Source organism: Varroa jacobsoni, unplaced genomic scaffold, assembly GCF_002532875.2.
Source record: "Varroa jacobsoni isolate VJ856 unplaced genomic scaffold, vjacob_1.0 scaffold_1232, whole genome shotgun sequence".
In the NCBI taxonomy this organism is placed as follows: domain Eukaryota; kingdom Metazoa; phylum Arthropoda; class Arachnida; order Mesostigmata; family Varroidae; genus Varroa; species Varroa jacobsoni.
Genome location: NW_019214134.1, coordinates 1 through 17,281, shown reverse-complemented (window position 1 = coordinate 17,281; position 17,281 = coordinate 1). Strand labels below are relative to the sequence as shown.

The 17,281-nt window shown below is 39.5% G+C and overlaps 1 protein-coding gene across 1 annotated transcript in view; it reads left to right on the top strand.

The window, feature by feature from the left end:
* LOC111267866 (uncharacterized) overlaps positions 1-16,387 on the top strand; it is a 51,879-nt gene extending 35,492 nt beyond the window's left edge. Inside the window, exon 12 of the mRNA XM_022846425.2 lies at positions 9,366-16,387. Within this exon, the coding sequence (XP_022702160.1) occupies positions 9,366-9,584 (219 nt within the window). The 3' untranslated portion in view covers positions 9,585-16,387. The remainder of the gene's footprint in view (positions 1-9,365) is intronic.
* The last annotated feature ends 894 nt before the right edge of the window (positions 16,388-17,281 follow it).

The window sequence follows — 17,281 nt, the reverse complement described above, 5'->3', positions numbered from 1 at the left end:
TGTTGTGCGTATTCTTTAAGAAGACAGAGGGGAAAGCACTGGTCTGTCTACACCTATTAGGATGGCAGGATGAAACTTCAGTTTTTTACGGCTGATTATCGTACTTTCACAACAAAGGCGATGGTGGTAGAAAAGGAGGGAAACAGGCTTCACGCAAACAATTTCTACTATTTAAGCAGAACTTAATGTTTATGAATTGCTGGTTTCACACGCTAAAATGCAAACAGTGCAGTGTAACAGAAACGTCCACCTTCACATATACTTACGCCGTCGTTTTCTGATCTAGCATTTAAACTGGGTTATAATGATTTTCGAGAGGCCACGCGAGGGGCAATTTTTTCAACGGCGACCAGCGAGATTTTGTAGAACCTCTTCGATCAAAAGATAACACGTAACTAAAACATATTTTCACAATGTACACGATTGACTATATCAAATAGTCACTAAATTTCTGTATACAGTCAGCGATTAGTGTATCGCGATAGAGTTATTGCTAACAACATAATTATATATCCTTTCGGTAAATGTCAGCTAAAAGGTTTGTGTCTGGTTTTAAACTCACGAGCTATTCTCTGCCTCTCTAGCTACTTCTACGAATCTTTTTCATAAAGCTAAAATACTGATATATGAAGCGTCAGCAATTTATAGTATATCTCTTCAAAAAATCTGATAAAGTTTAGCGTAGTCTGCTCGAGCAAAAATTAACATGTATGAGTTACCATTATGAGCTGAAGGATAACCATAAATAGGCAAAAAAATCCTTAGTATTTTCTTGTGGTGCTATGGTGACGATGTATATGATAAACGTAAAAGAAAAATATTATCATTTTATACAACGAGCCTAAATACTAGACTCAAAGCTTTCTGCCTAAAATCATTTTTTGCTTAACAGATGCATTTTTTTGAGATATCACTCAGTGTCACTTAGCCTTCTTTTGGAAATGAATGAGATGATCTTTTAGTATTCGTTCCTCACTGAAAAGATAAATTTATGCGACGTACAGCGCAACTTTGCAGGTGACGATCAGAGCAAAAATCCACTGCGGCTCTTCTTCTAAACTGGTCAATAACAAAATGGTAACTGAAAAAATAATTTTTCCAGTCCTATTATGGCTCAGTTTAGTTCGAATAATTTTTATGAAGATACAGGACGAGCGTGTTGAAAGAAAAACGCGAAAGATCTTACTATGCAATAGCTATTGATACTTGGCTTGTCGTTTAAAGTGTTAATTATGAGTGGACGTTGAGAATGCGTCCCGTTTCAATCGCCATGGACACACTGATTTCAAGATAAAACCAATGCAATGAGTCTGAGATTTTCATTGTTAACTTGATAGAATAGAGTAAAGGCATGGCTAGTAAACTTTACATCATACTAGTCTAGAATCATAGCCGCGCTATCATTTCAGGGGAACAGATTTAACATTAATAGCCTATAGAAAGCATCGTATTAGTCAGATGAAGTTAACGAAAATATCTGAATATTTCCTGCCAGTTCCCTTTACAAGTTTATCATTTTTAGCATAATACTTCAGAGACCAATAATTATACATGTACTAAAAGGGTGTTCCTTATATCGAGTGTTTTTCTCCACTAAGACAATACCGCTTCTATGAAAAGCTGCTCGGCATCGTTTCGAGTACTTTAGATTTGCAACGCTACGTTACAAAATCTTTTTTTTCCTTTTACTGCCCAAGTGCACACGCCAGATTCGATTTCGACCGGATTAAAACTGAGTTAATGTACAGCGTTCGTCATTTGTACATGCTCATTGTTAGGCAGACAGGGTTAGATTAGTGAAATTCGTTCTCGCATGTCGCAGCAATTTCTATTTGTGCGGCTAATTCGTAACTAGGACCGTTGAAATGGGACGGACGCGACCAAACCAGTGGCACTACCCTCTTCACTATAAAGTCTCGTGTTTTGACACCTATCATGTAGGTGTGGCCTTCTCGTCATGTACTGCTATCCACGAACATTGCATGCATTTCTACAGGCTATCCAGCGCATACTACGGCTTGGTTTTATCAGATTTGTTCATTAGAAATTACCTGTACCATTCTTACTATTGATGCCTACTAGCTTCTGTGGCTGTTTTACAAGAATTTTATAATGACTTAGTGAATCCTTGTATGTTCTATTGGTTGACATCATATATGCCATGCAAACGTGTCGCACTGATGATAAAGATATATTGATTTGTGTCCTGATTTTGCACCTTGATTGATTTTGTTTTTTTACTGGAATTCTATTAAAAAAAGATCGACAGGATACAAATTATCAGGGACAGGATATCATTAGTCACTTACAGTTAACTTAATTTATACTAAATAGAAGTTCTATATGAAGCACGTCACAAAGGCTAAATTCGTTATGTCTGGCTTTCCCTTGGATTAAGCAATCGTAACGTCTGCTCTATGAAAACGTAATATGTTGATACAACTGGTTGTTTATTTCATTTAGTTCTGCATGAACCTGCCTAATTGTAGAATTCTGCAGAATTAACTCACGGTATAAGCGTTTGTTGTAATAAGTTGCAAATTTCTTTGTCTCTTGCCTATGTCTATTACACATGACTTACTCGTTAACAATAGGTAAAAAAAATTCTTCTCTTAAATATCAACTTCCCTTGGAGCAACCGCCAGGAGCGGCATGTTGTCTTCACTCCTGTTCTTATCATTCAGCCCCACTTTTTTTAGATTTGAAAACGAAATCCTGCTAGTGTCATTTATGTTGGCCGCACATCGCTGCATTTGGGTCAAAGTAATCGCCACTGGCGGAGGATCACTGTCGTAGCTTAAAAATGTTTATGGTCGTTAACACTGTAGTTGTTCGTTCTAGTCTTGTATTCCTAACTTGCTGGCTGCGTTCGCACGTCGTATGTACCACATACGGCCTAGCTACTTGTTTCAATGCGCTATGTAAGAATGCTGACACGCAAAGCAGCGCAAATAACGCATACATCATTTAGTAGACTTGGGGATACGGTAGTATCTAAGACTAGGGACTATCTATGTTCCCAGGTGCTAGCATCGAAAGACAAGAACTATCAGTGTACATATGGAAGACAAAAATCAACGAAGCAATGGGTGCTGACATTTAACGAAAATTGTAGGTGCTGCAGTTAAAGCGCATCCGGCAATACCGGGGTTTGCACGTAGCCTATAAGGGTATTCTCTTCTCGGTTATCTCTGCCTTGTTTCCGCCATATTGTGTGAAGAGGCATCATACGCTGTAAGCACGTCGCTAACATATTGCACTTGAAACGTTCGGTCCAGGGACTCGGTGTCCATTTTCTCAGTAACTTTTATGGGTGGCTTTGATATTCTAACAGCTTTAATATGTAACAGCTTTAATAATGCAGCATCTCATGGCTTTGTGCCTGTTTTTCCATCCTGACTCTTCTTCTATTTTTGCCATGAAAGGAACTGGCAGAACTGCTATATATGCGGTTCCATGTAACAGAGAACTACAAAGGCTCTAAGGGGTGCGAAATACATGCAGCTTGTCGAGTTTATGTAGGTATATTCAAATTTGGACAGACGTTTCTTCTAGTGCATAGCGTAGAACTGGCAGTTAGAGAAAATGAATAGACAGACAGAGCAAAGGCTTTTGGCAAACAGTTGCTCGGCTAGCCAAGAACCAACCGACTGATAGAGCATTGGCTGGCCTACTTGTTTCCTCTCTCCACATCAGGTGGGCATGGGCTTGAACGAGGCTGGCACTGAAAAATGCTCCATTCGTTCGCTTGCCTCTTGAGTGGAAAGCGAGTCAATACAACAGAGCAGGATAGTGGCAACTGTACGAATGCAGGGTTTTGACGCAGCTGTAGCTGTGGCAGTCACGTACTGCAAGTAGTAGCAGTAGCGATCGCGGTGGCGCTGTTCTGAAGTCACACGCATAGGGGTGTTGTATGTAAACGAATGAAAATAGTCAGATTCTGTTTCCCTCGCTGTTGCCTTTTGAATGGCTTCAGTGCGCGACGTCGACATTAGTATCTGGTAGAGGGCGAGTCGCTAGATTACTGGCTCTGGTCGTTGGGCACCGCACGGCAGACAAGGCGCCGTTACCGAATAGTGCTCGTCGCATGTTTCATTGTGATATCTACCTTTTTCTCTCCCTCCCCTTTTTATTCTCTCACAGAAGCTTTCGATGCCGGAACAAGACCAAGCACTAGCAGCAGTCATCGAAAAATCAGCATGCAGCTGCAACACTACGATGTTACGCTACCGAAAGTATTTCGTTGTGTGCCGCATAAGGTTCTGTCCTCACGGGCGTTCCATGGCCACCACGAGTCAGCTACCTGCTGCTAGAGCCGACACGCCCATATATCATCCAGCTAAGTTGGCAAAGGGCTAGCATTCGTCGTAATTCACAGTAAATGCATTCGTGGACACTAGCATTTTCTAGTAAAGCGACGGAATCTTGATCAAATGTCTATCCCATGTTTTTTGTTACCAGGTATGGACCGTCCCGTGAAGCTCACGACTATGTTCATGACTACCCTACGTACACTTCTTACATCAGCTGAAACAAAGAGCAATATGTACTTACCACTATTGGTAGTTCCTATATGTCTATGCGAAAATACTGTATCGGGATGCAGTCATTCTATTTCTATCCATTGAAAACAAACCGACGCATAAAACTAACTACGAAGTTTCAAATACATAAAGTACACTTTGTCCTGATATTTTAGATCACATACATTTTTCTACGGAATCCGATTGTTTTGCTACTACAAAACAATCGGATTCTTGTTGGATTTCTCGGATTCTCAAGATATAAGTCTTGAGGCATAGAGTGAACATCCAGAAAATGACCACGTTTATACTAGATCATATAACGTGGCTAAGCCTATATTTCGTTAAACTTGCCAGTCTACCCATATGTTACATATAAGCATACAATTGACTCTCGGCACAGCCATCGATTTGTGTATCATTGAACAAGGGGCACATTGCTGTACAAGCAGCACGCGGTAACGTCAGTAAAAACTTGTAAGTCATCCTTGCGAAAGCAATCGCGGCCATTAGATGGCGCCACCACTATGTTGGAAACGTAGGTGGCGGAATTACTGTGACCATGAATGTCTATGAGACCCAGCAGGTCATTAAATAAAGAGAGGCGCTAAGATACAAAAAGAATAAGCCCAGAATTAACAGTTTCCGGGTGCCAACGGTGGTTTAACTCCGGTAGCTTGTCAGCCTTTTCTATCGTTGCGAACGTCTTTTGTACTTCTTCACTTGAATGATTTGTTGGAAACGCCAATACGGTCAACCTGTCTCCATACACCAATTCCTAGATCCTCTTCTAATGGTAATAGTTGATAAAAGTTACAAAAAAAAAAACAGCATCGCAACCCACCTTTACTCCGATTGTCTCTTAGATGAACAGCAAACAAAGCAAAAAGCAGCGTTTAGAAAATTTAGTTAAAGAGGATGTTAAGTGTTTGGTGATAGCGAACGACGACAGGGATGAACGCTCAGATATAAGGCTCGAGCACGATAAAAGCGCACAGACCTTTTCACAGTTTTTTTTTTCACCAGCTTCAATGCACTTCGATGAGCGCGTATTCGTTCACATCATCTTCTGTGACGACATGGCTGCTGCTGTGATGGAACAGTCACTTTACGAAGATTTAAGTTAAACGCTTGTCAGCTTCTGCAGGAATCGTTACAATTGACTGAACCTTCCGTAGCCCAATCTGTGCGATAACTTTGCTAAAGTCTCACAAACTAACTTCAGCCGCGGCAGAAGGACGTTGCAACGTTAACACGCAATTTGAACGATGAGAACCTTTGAAAATCGTATTTGAAAAATTTTTTACCATAGCGAAAACAGCTCTCTGTTCAGTGAAGTGCGCGAGTTACTCTATTCACTTTCAGGCTGTTATTGCCTCAGTATGTAAAATAAGTGACGGCTGCAGCACCCCTTTTCTATTTTGATTACGAACAATGCTCTGCTAGACACTGATCATTGTGGGATCCTTCACGGACATAAATAGGCTAAGAACCTACTACTAGAGGAGTGGTTCACAATTGAATTCGCACACCATTTGAGTGTGCACTCTATCGAGGGTTCGAAAAGGCAGAACACCAAAAGGTTACTGATTCTACTAAAAAAAACTTTAATTAACAAACTACTGCGGCCTAGATTTTTTAGGAGCAGCTTCCTTTCAATAGATGGTCAGCCCTGTTTTAAGGTATAAAAAAGGGGAGTTGTATCAGACACATATATTTTAACAAAAAGTTCCAAAAAGACTTTCCCATTAAGAAGTATATAATAAATAGAAAAAAGGACTATATCAGAGGTTACGTTTTGCATGATTCTGATTTAAATAACTATTTATGGTAAATTCTGATCTATGATCATGATTACCGCATGCTACAAATCAACAACAAAAAGAAAAGTGGAAAACGAATGCAAGGAGCCTATGCCTTAGTTTAACTGGCATATATATCTGGCAATATATATATATATATATATATGCATTTTCACTAAAGCAAGTTGCACCCTGAAGTCACTTATCTTTCTGTTTCTCTGTAGAATTAGCATCGAGAGCATTCGGTGTCATATAAGCTCGAAATGCAATGGTCTATATAAGTTCATCCTACCCTGGCCCATATAGCCTCTAGATAAGTGCGTAATAAAGCTCAGTATAATGACGAAACGTAATTTCCTCTTAGTTTTCTTATAAAAACCTAACGCTGGAACAGTCAAACTGTGGTAGAAAAATAATTATGATTCAAACAACTTCAGTGAAATGAAAAATAGCATTCCTAGTTGTCCCGTACGATCCAAAATTTGAATAGAGAAAACCCGTTAACGCACATTGTACTAAATTTCTGACCCATTTGCAACTGGAAAAAAAATTTTTTAAGTTTTATAGTACTAAAATTTTAAATGAGCGTTTTTTGCGAGGAGGAAACGGAATGACCACTATAAGCGGACCTTTTCCTACTTCCTTCACCGACATCCCTTAAGCATGTGCAGAGGTATCATATATTTTACGCGATGCACCAACGTTTCTATTAGGACACTGGATACCAAGACGCAACGGCCCTTGGAGACCACAATTAACAAGCAAGGTTAAGCAAGTAAATCATCCTGCTCGGCTGAGTGGCCTGCAAAGCCACAAACCTCGCTTTGTCCGCTTTCTGTGCATCCTCTCATTCCCGTCGTCGTAAAGTAGGAACACTCAAACAACAGCTGAGATGCATTTCAGCTGGATGATCCGTCGCAACAGTAAACCAGAAATAATGGAATGACATCATATTGCTTATCAGAAGAGCCACTAAGCTCTTCGTTAAACCGCGTATCTGGCCTGAATACTGTTTGGCTGAAAGCAATACCCTTCAAAAGTGCAACGGCTTTATTTAATGCGTTTTTGTTTGGAGTCTCGAACGATTGCTGAACTTAAGGTAAATGTCGCTGTACACGAACAAAAAAAAAAAGCATACATATGCAGAAAACCTCGGATCGGATTGGCCGAGAAGCCCATAAAATTATCTCAAGCGCAATGTAATGCCGTCAACAAAATTCTGGATAGAGCGTTAAAACAAGCAGGTCTTTAAATTATGCTAGAACTTTCTGACTTGCAACCAGTAATTGGCGGCACTCTGATTGTTTTACCAGTAGAAACAGAAAAAGGAATACGCCCCTTTTGATAGAGACCTAATACCTGGCGGGCAATAAAAAGTAAACCATAGCTGAAATAGGCCACACTATTCACCGATATAAGTGGCGTCTTCATCATGTATAAGCGCTACTCATGAGTGTCTAACTAAAAGTTGGGTATCTTTGGCGCTTAGTTTTAAATCGTCGGGCTCTTAAGTCAGCTAAAGAATTAGGGAGGCAAATGTTTTGATTTATAAGCCGCAATAAGTAAAGGTTCCATGATAATTATTGCACAAATTGTGCTGGTTGGGCAGCAAATTCTGGTAATGACAATAATAATAATAGGGCTAAAAAAAATAAAAGGTCAATGCATTAATATTCCTGATACTAGAACAACACTGAATAAATGAAAATCATTGTGTGCCATGCAAAATCAATTAGTGGGTTATTAAGCAATATGTGACAGATACAGCAGTTGTGGTAAATCTACTGTAATACGCGCCACTAGGGGCGCCTGAAAAATAGGGTGTGCGGAAAAATAAATCAGATTCAAAAGTCGATTGATTTATGGAAAAAAAGGAGCTTGATTAAGACACAACATATTATGACGTCTATACTTGTTTCAACTATAATTTTTTTTTACAGAAAAACTTAAGTTAGTTGAGATCCACAACAAGGTTGCTCCTTGGATTTATTCCTCCAAGTGATGGTCATAGATTCGCTCGCTCAAGCTTAGCCTGAGTACTAGGAGGAATGTGGCCTAATATTAAGACGTAACACGCTATGCAAAAATAGGTGTATGAGTAAGTTTTCTCAGCGCATTTAAAAAGATCTGACTGCATGATAACGCCGTGAAGATGTGAACGAATCAGTTGTACTAGCTATTATAAAGATCGTTTAGTAATACTTTAATAATAGAGATTTTTTTGTAATTTTTTTATTTACACCATTAGGGTTTTGGAACATAGTAGCACGACCGATAATTGAAAGATTATGCTGACGGTAATTGAACTTTGAATATAAGTTGACTCTCTATTGAATCTTTGGCCTACTGAAGGCATACCCGGAACGCTATGACCACTGTAAAATTTGAAGAATGGGTGACGGTGTCGTTTCTCTTCAAAAAAAAGCACGTCGTTTATTCTAGGCAGCAGAGATCACCATTTAATTATTGATAATGATTTAGCTTTCTGGTTAAAATCTAGATTATTAATTTATGCTAGAAAATGAAATGCGGTAGCTATTTTGAAAAAAAAAATTCAAAACATTTTTCTCCTTGTAGATCGTTGATTAATAAAAATAAAGGTAATTCTATATGCTAAGATTCTCCGGAGCTTCCATTGCAAGATGTGTTAGCGAAGATTAAGCTGCAGGTCAGACATCTGCTTACGTGTTTTTCATATTAAAAATATGTTCGATTCTAGTGCATTTTATTTACAAATAAATTGTTTGTATACCGATTTTGTAGTTTCGCATTGTTCCAGCGATTACAATCGTCTTAAGAAACCCGCTAGTTATCGTAAAAAGATATTGTTTGCGCACTGACTCTTCGGTATCGTATAGCTTCGTATATATATTTTGAGGCCTGTACGGGTTTTTTTTACGTGTATTGATCGAATATTCGCAAAGTTTTTTTTAATTTACGTACCAATAAGATTCATACAATGTTTGAAATCGAAGCTGTTAAAGAAGAACATCGTTTTCCATGTGTTATTGCAATGCTTTCTCTACTGTCTGTATTACAGGAAAGTGGTTATCGCTTGGGATGGTCATTAGGATTCATGATCAATGCCACTAATTCGCTACCGGCTGCCCCGCCAGTACCCCCGATGATCACGAACGAGCTTTTTGCGCTGATGGTGTTTATGTTCGCGACATTCATTGTTTTTGGGGCGGTTTTTGGGTGCCTCTCGAAACGGCGAGAGCTTGTCATGCGCAATGGCGTCAAATCCGAAATCCCCTAAATGGCTTACGGCGACCAATCTTCAGAACAACGTCCACAAATGCCCTCGTGATGTATTCTGAACTATTAAATCTAGCAGATAGCAGATAGAGCTAAAATTCGAATATAATAATTAATAATAATAATAATATGATACGTGCTGGGCACAGCTATAGAAGACATGTTTGTATATGTCTACATATAATGCGATGTATAATATATTCATCGTACCGCGTAAAGAACAAGCAATGCAGTGCAGTACAGCTTACGACAGATCTGAAAAAATAACAACGAGAACTATATAAAAAATGATCGAGAAACGATTAGGATCAACTGCAGAAAGGGAGCAGCACTATGATGGACGTGTATTACCACGAGAATCTAGTCCCATCACAAATACTTGAATAGTGCTTGTCACGACTAACCCCATTATATCATATCGTAGGACACGATACCCATCAGTTGAACGTACTGGTAAGTGAAGCGGTGCTCGTTATATTACAATAACTGAACGACTCAACGGTAGGCGTCACCTTGTTTATACGTTAGGGGGGGGGGGGTCAAGATAATGCACCATCATATTAGAATAGTATGTATCCGCATGGATTACGGCTCGACATACGCGGTGTCCGTGCGTCCCCTTGGATTAAGAGAGTATCAATCAGCAAGCATTAATGGACTAAGGAAACCTATCATATGATTTATGAGGTGTTGGCGTTGACAAGTTCTGTTTGAGCTGTAGTTTTTTAGTGTGAAAAATGTTTGCTTTTTCCACGTACAGTTAATGGTACATATCTAAAACAGTTTTCACTTCAATTGTATTGCAAAGGTGTGTGAAGCGAGAGCTTCAGGTGAGCTATGCACACGAGGTACGTCAGCTCTTCGTGTTTCGTATATATTCTTCTATATTGCACGTAATTTGTTTTTCGTTATCTTCCTGTTGTGTTATTAGCCTACACATGAGGCACCAAATCTACCGACCCCAACTAAAATGAAAATAGAGCAAGTAAATTATTTGGCGTTTATATAATACTCGAAAGCACACATATACAAATACAGGACTAATAGTATAGGCGAATATGAAAGACCGGTGATTGAAAGACGTATGCACGTATTGGAATTCTTGTTTCTATTGAAACGTCGTGTTACAGTACTATTTAATCACTTAGCTCACTTCATCACTAATAATGTTGAAATTTTTGGGTCGGCAAACTTAACCTGTGCTCAGGCGAACGATGATCTAGAACTTAATTACACAAGCACATACCCAATATAGGGGATCTGTGGCAAGGTCGACATATTAGTGCGTCGATGAACAACAGCGTATAAAAGATCCAGTCGACTTGAGTGCAGGCAATCATAGTTTTTCAATAGATATAATTTTCCAACCCTTTGCGGATTCCGGACGATGAAAAACACGCAGAAGTGTGAAGCAAAATAGCCGACTGCAGGAGAAATGAATATACAACGAAGCTCGCTGAAACAGCAGCAAGCTACGCGGTTACAGGTTATCTGACATCCCTTTTCATGTTCCGATTTTAAGAAAGAGGAAAGTAGGCAAGTAGGTAGGTTGTCGATGTATACATATAGATACAGACAATAGGACGCGACAACAACATATGCATAGTCCGGTCCCTTCATTACCCAAATATCTACAACGACGCGCGTACAAAAGCAACACCTCTGATAGAAACTCCATTCTGAAGTATATAAGAAAAGACATTTTCCGAGGCGTCGCTCACAAACCCTTCGATGCTAGCCTTTGACGAGACAGAATCCGCTGAAGCATTGCTTCGATTCTCAAGAGAGAAACTTCAGAACAAAGTAGTAGTTCGGCATCGTATTGGCGCATGACGCAACGCAAGATAAGCAAGGACGAGACAGGTTTGAGGGGAACCGTCTAGAGCGTCTGACTACAAATCGGGCGAATACAACACCTGAGCTACACAGAAAGATAGACGAAAATAGAAGCAAGGGACAGCCAGCCACTGAAGTACTCAGAGGCGCGCAGGGACAACAGATACTTGAATAGAGATTCTAGAATCGGAACTAGTGTCGTCTCGCTTCGCTGCTGTCCAAAGTGAGCGAAGGGTAGACAATCCTGCGGTGTACAGCGGGAAGTCGACATTGACAAAAAACGAAAACAGAGACAACTGTAAATAGCTATCGATATTCACTTAAAGCACAGATGCAGAAAAAAAGAAACCATGTTAGAAGAGAGATATACACACGAGAAGCTACGGGCCTAGACTGTGAGGTATTGAAGGATAGAGAGGTGAGACGTGGCTCTTGTCCAAAGCATAGACAAACGAGGACCAGATACCCGAATAGAAATAGAATATGAGAAGATGCTAAAGAAGGATATAGCCAAAAGGGGGAGAAAAAAGAGGTAAAGACAGAAGAAGAAGAAGAGCGGATGCCGAAGCGCAGCTTGGTCAAACGAAAAGGGTCTAGTTGACAGCAGAAGCAGCAGTCCCAAACACATGTACGAGAATAGCAACGCAAAGCAATCCGCTTAAAGAAAGCATTGTTTTATACCGCGATGCTAGCCCTCTGTATGGTCCTTCAAGGATTTTACCAGAGTTTATCATTCCTGTCTGCAGCGTCGACTCTCAACCTGATAGTTAGCCAATAACATGTCTACATCATCCAATACAAATCCATAGTGTTCCTCTTATTTACAGCTCTCGACAACTCGGTAAAGTGAACAGAAAGAAAAATGCATGTATTGTCTGTTTTCCTAAGTTCCTGTCCATGTACCCCCGCATCTGCGCGGTACTCTTAAGCGTAACATACGTTTTGATTCGACGGACTCGGCGATGACAGCCAGGGTATCACTCGTTATGAAGCAGACTCAGTGAATTTTAGCCTTTTAATAGGCGTAATCGCGGTTCGGACGATGAGCAGGATCCAACGGTTCGACGTAAAGGCGCACTCAAATCACATATACGTGATCACGTTATGAATAGGAAACTAGATTCTAGACTGGGTGTGGCCGATGTGTGCTTCTATAATCAAAGCGTTGTTGCCCCCTCAACCTTGCCAATCGGTGTACGTATTATTGCCAGAGCGAAAAAGAACAATGTCAAGATAAGTAAAACTGAGAACAATGCATTAATGTGTTGTTTTATTTATTGTGTGTATTTGCCGGATTGTCACACTCCTACAAATGATCAATCTTCTCTCTACTAGAATGTTGTGATCGTTGTCAGCCAGCTTAAACTACTAATGATACTAATAACACCGTGTGCAGAAAGAGAGACTATAGAGCCCTTGTTATGCTACAGTGCTTATTATATTGGTTCATCATTCTCATAGCAAAACTAATATTATCTTGTATTGTTTAACACACATAGCACCGCTTATCAGCAACGGTTACTGTTATTGAGTGTTCCTACAGCTAGACAAACTAAAGCTATACACATAGATATAAATACATTCACGCATCGCGTCTGTTAATAGCATATAACCCAGTGTTGAATTGGGGAACACGATGCACCGATCAGATAAAATCGATACCTGGTTTTTACAATACGCCATTCTCGAGTCGAAACGCCGAAAAAGATATCCAGTAGCAATCAGGGGCGCAATCTAAGAGTTGGTAAAATTATGAATCAACGACGAAATGTGATGCAAGAATCTCTTTCATCCAATCTTTAGTAGTAATATTCATAGAACCAAAACAGAAAATTCCGTGATCGGCCTAAGTAGCACATGACCCTTAACCGAGACGCCGTATATCTATGGAGGTTGCAAAGCCGGTGCGCTCGTGTCATCAACGAGCAACATAGGTGATCACGATAAGTCGGGAAAACAGTCGTTTTTCTCTATCTTGTTACTCTTTAGTGTAGCTTACGTTTATTATCATTGTAGGTACCATTCAACGGTGTCACAATAGGACATAACACATCAAATAGCGCTCGGAAATGCCGAACCCCCCGAAAACACAGCGATACTTGAATCCTTGAGAGCAATACAAAAATTTGCTTTCACTTGTTGTCGTTACTCAGCCTAGTTTCCGGTCGGTTGTCATGTACGGCAAGATAACAGATTAACAGATTGTACGAAAAGTCCCATTGCATCGTATTGCTTCATTCCACGCAATTTATGAACGCACTCAAACCAACTACTACTGCAGACATCGAAGTAAAAAATAGGAGAACAGCCTATGGAACAGGGACATTTTCAATCGTGACGATAGTTATTATAACATTATCATGCATAAACAATAATACGATTGTAATTGTTACCGATTATTATTACTTCTATTTCTTCATATCGTCGGTGCACAATGTATGTACACGGCTCTGTGTGTACCGTTGAACACCAAACATAACGACATACAACATCCTGAAAAATGACAGAACGGCAGAATCTCTATTATACAGTGAAAGCTGCCGGTTATGGCTTATGGACTGGTAAACATTATAAATAATTTGATCATACATGGCAGTTGGGGCATTCGGGATATTTCTATAAGTCCTAAGGTAGACATGAGGGTGCACCAATGGAAAATATCTATAAGTTTCTTCTTCTTCTGTTACCAATCTGTAGCCGAGTAGTCATATAAGCTGTCGAAGCATCAAGAAGTAGGTTGAAGTTTTGAGTTGAGAAAGAGAAAAGCAAACCAATTACCCTAACGGCAATTTGTGGCGATCATTTGCACCTAGATCGTACGATTCTACCATATATCACAAGATCAACAATATATTGTATTGTAATGTATGCAATTGTTTTGAATTGAATGATTTTAACCCTTACTTCTAAGATGCTTCTAGCCCAAACTTGAATGGACAACTCGGCACATGAAATAGCAGCTTCTATTGATACTTTGAAAAAGAAATTGGAAATGGCGTTTATCTTTCAAACGGATAAAAGGAGTCACGAGGTGGTTTATTTCAGAGAATCGCTATAGGATTGGCTCTGGACCGTATAGGCTTACCGAGTTTAGAAAGTAATCGAGTTACAAGCTCTGGGAAGCGTCTACGTTGATTGAATCGCAAATCAGTTACGCATCTCAGAAGTAACTATGCTATGCACAGGCAACTGCTACCAAACCCTTTGTATCAGACAGATGTTACGCTAACTAATCAACAAATAGACTAACCAATACAACGGGCTTCCATGTAGATACACAGAAGAAGGTTAAAAACACACGATATACATATATATATATATACATAGAAAGTTATTATATTATATATAATTAGGTGAGCCATAAGGTTATACAAAACCAAGCTAGCTCGATAATGATGTTAATAACGAGGATGACAATGATGATAGTAAGAACAATCATAAGGGCCATCGAGGTGATGGCTTTCATTGCACTGCTGTAGAGCAGTTCTACGTCTAAGCAGGCCGAAGCCAAGCTCAGCTGGCGTAATCATCTTGACGGCCGAAGACCCATCTCTCGATTGCCGCCTTCAATCGAAGCATGTACATAGACGAGATATAATGCATGATGATACGTGCGGCATCAGGGCGCTTACCAACAAGAGAAAGGAACGAATTGAAAGCAGGAAATATACGTTCATTAATTAATGGCACTCCTTAGGGAGGGAGAAGAAGCGAAGCTACCTTTTAAAAAGTCCAATGGTGTCCGATTTTGTGCTAGGCCTCGATTTTGGGCGTTTATGATTGACTAGCAATGCCGAACACTTGCCAGAGTCAACAATAGTCGTTTGACTTCGGAAAGAGCCGCACCTTTCCATTGTCGCTTACACATGGGTAATTATGATGATTACAGTAATGTTCATTGTGTTTCGAGCGTGACGGGGTAGGGCTCAAAAACAGCACATGGAATAGTGAATACCAAATGTAATGTACTAAACACGTTATCACGGCCTAACAGAATCGAAGTTTTCACTAGTGTCTTAAGTTTTCAGCGATCTACGATGTCTGTGTATGACAAGCTTTTGTGCAGGTGGTGCGTGCTTCAGATTGGATAATACTGATCTTTCTTGACGAAGTATCACAAATGTGTATGTATTATTACAATACTATGTCACTTTATAAGTACATCGTTCAGGAACTTCGGTTTGGTACGAGCAAGCTAGACCCTGAACAACGAGTTGAGCGCGCCAATAAACGATGCATGTATTATCGCGCAGTAGGATAAGCAAGGCATACTGCGATAGATGTAGGTGAGAAAAAGTTACTACTAAATTTCAAACTGCAAAATCAGATTATATGTATTCATCATTCGCATCCAGCAGCGTCACCTTGATCAAATCATGAGTGTTACATATATCTGCTTAAAATGTTCACGGTAAAAAGTGATGTTCGTTGCACCAAAAACAAATACCTTGGTAGCTTGATACGTTTGACACCTGTTTGCATTGATACAGTCAAACAACTGATCCGCTTCGAATCTCAGCCACTGCAGAAAAGAAAAAAAGTATTTATAAATCGTAAAGCTTCCTATCCCCAAATAACTACTAACACAAACGAAACATGCAAATGGACCGATGAGCGTGAAGAGTGTACAAAGCTAAAATAAAAACTGTGCCATCTAAATGTCTAAAACAAAAAAAAAATGAAAAAAAAACTATAAGACACACGCGAAATTTAAAAGCGCGCGCGCAAAAAGTAGAAAAGGAATGTAGTAAGCAAGATTATTCGTTAACAAATAAAACAAAAACTGCTAAAAATCGACTGTGTCAATATACTTTAACCTTCAGAAAAACCAGAGATAGAGAACACTGAATCCGTGACAAAGCGATCCGTTTCATAATGCTAACGATAAGACTCTAAAGTATGTAAATACAAACGATAAAAAAAAATGTGTTTAATTCAATAATAAAAGAAAAAATGAAAATATATCTATTTTTGTGTGTACTGTTTCATGTACCTACATAGAAGGTGACGCAAAGCATAACAAAATATACTCTTGGGCCAAATAAAATTCCTAAACGTCACCTTAGAAGTTTAAATAACCATCAGCTCATGGTTGAATGCAAAAGACTAACTAATTGAGCAACGTTTAATTGTTGAAAATAGCTAGTAAAGAAATAATTAACGAATAGATATATTCCAACTATCCAATATTCTAGATACAAATTGCCGAGTCGCTGGAAAGCGACGTGTTTGAGAGATGGATTCTATATATTAAACATACAAATATCAGGAAACGGTCCATATTACAGACTGTATGCTACGTCCGATACTAGTTTTCTCCTTCGACTTTTCCATGTATACGATCGATTGCAAGTAATTCGCACGATTATACAAAGTATAATCAATTCAAAAGAGCCTCGATATTATGAGCTTTAGCCTCACTTGGAAGTCTTTGATATCGCCTCGCAGGTACAATCCCTCTCATCTTAACCTCAAGGATTCGAAACTTGAAAGAGGCTATCGGGAAAGGTTGGCCATCAGTTCGCCTTTTACAAATTAGTTAGATGCCCATTCGCTGTTTTCCTTCTATATAAAAGCATTCCATTTCGTTCGTTGGCTGGGTTTTGGGTTATGATTATTCGTTTCACTTTCTCTGATCTTTTGACTCAGCTGAAAAAACTTGCTTTCCCTTACCGCCTCTGAGTAAACCGCTGCTTCGGATAATGCTTGCCGTCGTAATCTTACGGTAACTGCACAAGCAAGGTATTAATTCATGGTGTTCGTACTCTCTAAGTATGCATACGAGTTCTGAAAAGATTTAAAGCCAGCCGTTTTGCGTGGCCAAGGCCATTGTTGGGGTTCTATATTCCATGAGCCATATAT